The sequence below is a fragment of the Ambystoma mexicanum genome, chromosome 6q, assembly GCF_040938575.1.
Source record: "Ambystoma mexicanum isolate Mex_15411 chromosome 6q, UKY_AmexF1_1, whole genome shotgun sequence".
Classification (NCBI taxonomy): domain Eukaryota; kingdom Metazoa; phylum Chordata; class Amphibia; order Caudata; family Ambystomatidae; genus Ambystoma; species Ambystoma mexicanum.
The window spans coordinates 348833313-348839312 of NC_090937.1; the positions used below are offsets into that span (position 1 = coordinate 348833313).

A 6000-nucleotide genomic window follows, 5' to 3' on the forward strand; every position below is an offset into this window, starting at 1 on the left:
GTCAATACTTTTAAATAAAATAAACATTTCAAATCTACTTTTAAAACTATGCAAAGAAATACCAATAGTCTTGGTACGAATGTAAATATATGTAACCTAAAACAGCCGGCAAGAAAGTATTTGCTATATTTTGGCGATTCCTACGAGTTCCTTTGCTTGAAAGCAAGGAGTAAGGACAATACAACAAACGGGTTCATAAAGATAATCCGACACCTTACTACACCCAAAAATAAATAAGTCACCCTCCTAAATTGTCAGTCAAGCAGCAGCTAGGCAAGTTAAGGCTGGAATCATGGTGCGACTCCATAACGTTCACTGGGATTTTTAAGCATAATCCTGTTGTAAGCAAGTAGCAACAGTCACGCTTGAGTAGTCACAAATCCTTCAGTGCTTGGCTACCGGGCAACCAGACAAATACACAATGTGGTCCATGGTGGAGCATGTTAGAATTGTTGGGGCAGGCATGACCACAGTGGTAAGTTAAGCAGAATACCACCCCCAGAATGCAACTACACGTGGTGGTGAACTCACTCTCTTTGGCAAAGTTTGCAAATTACACCATGCAAGAAATGTATCGAGGCCTGCAGTTCCAAGAACATTTTTGGATACCCTACGTGCCACATTAAAGTGCACACCAAGTGAGCCAAGTCTGTTTGGTTTCACAAAGCAGATAGCCCATTAATTGCACAGATCAACTGCGTATTTATCTAAACCTCGGCATACCACATTTGCAAAAAATGGAGTATTGTGCTAAAGTTGATGTGGGGAGAGTTGTTTGTGCGCACATTACTCTCTCAAAGATGTTTTGCTTCAGAGACTTTAAATTCAAAGAGTTCCATCGCTACACGTTTATTGTGTCTAGCGTATTTTGAAATCCGGCTGTAAAAGGCTTTATTTAGCTTTTGATATCTGGTTCCGCAAAAGGCAGCCAGCTAAAAGGCTGCATCAAATCCCAAGGATTCGACCTAAAATTAAAGCACAATAATCAAAAAAGCTAAATGTGTAACAAACAAAATGCACAACGTCACGAAAGCAAGTTAGTTTCTGATAACAAAAATAGGTTATTCGTTTCTCTATAGCAATGCAAAAAGGGAATTATTAACTAAATTCATCAAGTACTGTACCATGGAAAATGTAAGCGTGAGTAAACAGACGAAAAGGTTTAATACATTTTTTGATGTTAAAAAAAAAAACAACAAATATCCCAAATACCAAATAACCGACCCAAAGCCAATCTTGATGCCCATTTTATTCATGCCGTAAATCAGATTCCACAAAGCATACGGGAAAATGACACAATCTCTTGTGATAAAACAGCACTAAGGAAGGGCCAAAAGCAATAACGAGTTCAAATGAATAAACAGTCAAAATGATCACATCAACCCAACCGTAGGACAGATCCACCTCCTCCATTTTGCAGGATTATAATCCACCTAACAGGAAGGGCGTGTAACCATGCAATTACAAAACTACCCCACCCCAGCTGCATTCCTCCCTCCTTCCCTATGGCTGCAGCATTTATTTCCTGTTTCCCCATCGATCATTTCCCCCCAGCAAACTAAAGGTCTGGCTAACGCTGGCAGGCAGGGTTGGTTTGGCCCCTCAGCCTTTCAGCCCATGGCCGTGCCGAAATCGTCCCAGGGCTGGTTTGGAAGGGAAAAAAAGCCTTTCATCCTTCCTAGGTTGATAAATGAGTACCAACACAGGTTGGGTGATACTGTATGCATATTTGTTCTATAAAAAAGAGCTTAAGCGTAAGTGCTATACAATTACATATTATCATTTGGCCTTGGACCTCTGCTTGGATTCACAGTAATTTAGTGTACTTAGGGACAGTGCTATTTGATGCCACTTCCTGCTTTGTCAAGGGGTGAAAGGTGGTGTTTCATCGCTTCCCGGGATGTCACTTTGGGGTGGGGTCAAATGACATCACTTCCGGTGAGATCATCAGAGGCCAAGGGGCGAGGGGTGGGCCACTTTGTTTTGGGTGACCGGGCCCATTTCTTGCCTCAGTCCGACCCTGCTGGCAGGGGCCTTTACACCACTCTATGGACAAACCCTAAGCGCACTGACACTACTACAGTATAAAAGCGTATTGCAAGAACTTTACATTGCATTCTTGTCCTTCAAGCGTCGTTATTTGAAGGTAAAATGTGAGGTAATATGCAGCTGCAACAAGTCTCCATTAAGGAAGATCCATAACTTGTTTGCTGTGCTGCTGTTTTCCCTGAAACGGTTTTCTCCCTGGTGACACCAAACCCATTTAATAAACAGACATGAAAAAAATTCGTACTGTAGATTTACTTAGCAATCATAAAAGGTTGTGCAGTTTGTACTGTGGGAATGTAGATACCACACCTGCATACCACACAGTAAACATCGCCCGCCCTGCGAGAGCAGTATTGTTGAGCGACGTGATCCTTTTAACTCCTAATTATCCTAATGGCTCCTGTCTCAAGAACCGGCACTGATGCTGCGAGCAGCTGTCAGATCCTTGGAATGAGGCGGCTAATACTGAGAGAGAATTAGGTTATTTTTCCAAGAGAATGGGAGGGGGAACGATGTTCTGAAATCGTGGACAGTGGCCAAAGCCTGAAGCTTACCACAGCATAAGCAGTTACTTACAGGCTCTGCCAGCCTAGAAACAATTACACATTGGCAGCACAATGCACAATGTATTTCAACTACATTGTTTAAATAAATACGAGGTATTACACAGCTTCTGCCTTATGAAAGAAGCACCTCACCAAAAGATGGCGGAAATGTAGGCATTTATAGCAGATCAGGACTGTGGGCCAATACCAAATTCCCATTTTCCAATACAACGCAACATTCCGTTTTCTCACTGGTACACCACAGGGTATCCAAGTCATACCATGCAGAGCTTGACAACCATCCGAGCGCCTAGATGTTTACCACCTCATGTGCTGCCCCTCCCTCTGCTACAGATCCCCCCACGCTAGTGGGCTGTCACAAACTTTACAGTCACTAGGGCTAGGCATCAACAGGACACGGGCTTGCTGGACTGTCACAGCTTCTCTGAGCGTTTGCCAGAGCTCACGTGGAGCATTCTGATACCAGTAGCAGTGTGCGTCTTTGGAAAACTACCACTGGCCTAGTGTCATCTAAAATGAAGTTACTGCTGTACTAATCCGCAAACTTCCACCGCCAGCTCTTTAACGAAATACTCATGTTTGCTTCACATGCATTTTTCACCCCTCATCTTCACAGAGAAATGGCACCAGCCTTGCTCAGGAGGACTGGCCTGTGTCTTTCATATCCATGACCCGGAAATAAATCCTCAGAGCAAGGATTGCAACAAGATGTGTAGCATGTAGGAGGGGTTACATACCATGCAGGGCCCGTCCAGTGGTGTAACTAAGAGCTTTGATGGTCAAGTCAAGCTCTGTGGGCATCACACATAGGATCATAGAGGCAGAGGGCCAGTGAAAGAAAACTGGTCGGCAATGTTGCATTCTATTAGAAAATGGGAATTCTGTAAGGGCTTCCTGCTTAATCTGTTAATCTCCACATTCCCATTAACGAGGGATTTGGGGTGGGGGGGGGCTCTAAAAACTACTGTAAAGATAGACATGGTTAACATTTCTCAGTTATTAAAAAAATTGTGAACCCCATTCCTAGTGTGTTAGAAAGGCATAAGTCTCAGCTTGGTGGGGTCAGTGATAAGCTGTTATTTTTTGACCCAGTACTGGCTTTCTTCCTTACTGCCACTTAAAGTTTAGTCGCGTTCAACATTATAAAAATGCAATACTGCAAATACCAGAGTGCAGAGAAAAATCTAGACTCGTCTTGGTACTATGGACCAGATACAAGCGATCGGGCCGAAAAGGGTCGCCCTCTAAATGTAATTGCAATGGTTTGAATTGTTCACCTTCTAACATCGCCTAATTCGTAGCTCCCCGTAACAAAAGCGCATCACACATAAAGCCCTGCCCTTGCCGGATATCTGTGGGCAATGTGCCTTATGGGGCTAGGTGTGGCTTCCAGAGACACACAATAAGATGCGGTGCATTCCACATGCTCAGTGCACTCGGAGAATCAGTTGACGCCCCGCACAGCTGGAACATGCTCAAAAGCATTGCAAGGAGGGGATGCTGCATGCTTAGCGTGCGCAGGGCAGGTCCCGGGCACCCGCTGAGGAGGGCGGCTTTATTCCTCTCCCACCAGCTGCTAAGCAGCCCAAGAGTCCGCTGCAAACAACGGACAGGACAGACGTGAGGCCAAGCAGGCGTCAGTGAAAAGACCAGCATGAAGAAATGAGGGAGCCCCCACCCCGCAATCCCTCTCAGAAGGGGTGGGGCGTGTAATCCATCACAGTGCAAATACTGGTCCAGCGCGAGCTATTCAGGAGTGGGCTAAACCGCGTCTACACTGTAGAGTGTCAGAGCAGGAAATGCGTCCTTTTTAATCGTATATTGAAGGGACCTTCCCATACAAATGTGGGTCACTTGCACTATGACATGCATGGGGGTTTCTTCCAATGTTGCCAAGAAAGCGTCTCCAAAGTGAAAGCTACCCTTTAAAAAGATCTGTCTGGGATAGTTCTGCAGCTTTAGCAGGACACTCGTGCAGGTGCATTCAGTGGTTTCTAATTCTGTTAACTGTTTCCCCTTTGAGTACATCTAACGGTATCACGTGCACCACACCGTCAAGTCTCTGGGTTTCTCGTTTTTAAACAGAGGGTGAACAGATTGGAGCAGACGTGCGCTGGGGTGTGGACAGATAGCTCCCCAGACAAGGGGGCGGGGGGCCAACACAGCCACAGCGTGGCCAGTTGTGGTATCTCTCCATCCTCAAAAGAGAGCCGCTCAAGCCCGGGGGTCTTCAGACACAGCCGGACACGAGCAGGTGAACACCACAGGGTCAGAGAGCGCGCTGTACCTCACCTTCTGGGAATCCATAGTGGCGGTGATCGGGCTCCAGGCGCTGCTTGGGCGGCTCCGGAGAAGTGACTTGAGTTGGGTGAGGGAGCGGCGGCCGAGCGCCTGTCACCCCCGCCCCGCCCCTGTCGCTGTCACACAGGCCCGCATCTCCGAGAGGTTGGAGTCAGTAACAGAGAGGATGGACTCGAAAGAAGCACTTCGTGAGTATGACACGGTCAGATGCTGCCGCCATCTCAGAAGGGATCCAGGATGTGTGGCGTTGTACGGCAGAGAAACCAAGGAGAAAACAAAACCCGCTCTAAGCAAAGACCTCGCACGAACCGATATTGCTTTTATACGATCCGGGGCTTCATAATGTTGTTTCGACATACTAAATACCCTTTTAGTGTTTTTTCTTTTAGAAGGAATTTCATGTTTTAGTTTGCAATATTAATAGGTAAACTTAATGTGTAGTCATCTATGCTTTTTACCTTATTTTTTGGACTCAGTTGCTGTTGCATTGCAGACCTGTTAGTGGTAAACTGCCCGCCACCTTCACGTGCTTCCAACCGTTTCTCAAGTTAAGCAGAACTCTTTTCGTTACCCTTTTTTATTTCACATAATAGGGGAAAGGAAAATGTTTCTAAACCTTTGCTAGCACAGACGAGGAACAGGTCCTGCACTGGAGACGTACGAATGTGCAGCGGCCATCTTTAACTAGAAGTAGACTTCGGTGAATCGCTACGATTTCAAACTTTAAGTTAATTGATTTTTTTTGAAAGTTAAGAATTAAGTAGAAATTAGAGCAATTTGTATGAAAAGTGAAATACATTATAGTACATATGATAATTGATGATGCTGTAATTAACTACATACAATATTAAATATAATACACCTTAAAAAAATATGAAGTAAAATCATAGCATGGTTTGGGCCAAACAGGGGAGGATGGACAGACACAGTAAGGGACGAGTAGGGAGAGGAAAGAGCAATAAATGCAATAAAAGGAGCATTTTATGTAATCATTAAAGACAATCCATTTGTTATGAAACTTAGAGTTTTTGTTGATAAGGCATACATTGTTTCAATTCTGTGAAAAGAGCAAACAGAGTTCCAC

General features: G+C 44.8%; 1 protein-coding gene across 4 annotated transcripts in view; it reads right to left on the minus strand.

Annotated features, from left to right (window-relative positions):
• Positions 1-5066, minus strand: part of FSD1L (fibronectin type III and SPRY domain containing 1 like) — a 707922-nt gene extending 702856 nt beyond the window's left edge. For 3 of the 4 annotated variants that reach the window (XM_069630836.1, XM_069630834.1, XM_069630833.1), the window contains exon 1: positions 4908-5052. In XM_069630836.1, the coding sequence (XP_069486937.1) occupies positions 4908-4922 (15 nt within the window). In that variant the 5' untranslated portion in view covers positions 4923-5052. Of the gene's footprint in view, positions 1-4907 lie in introns of all 4 variants that reach the window. The other variant, XM_069630835.1, reaches the window with a different exon arrangement.
• Positions 5067-6000: the final 934 nt, after the last annotated feature.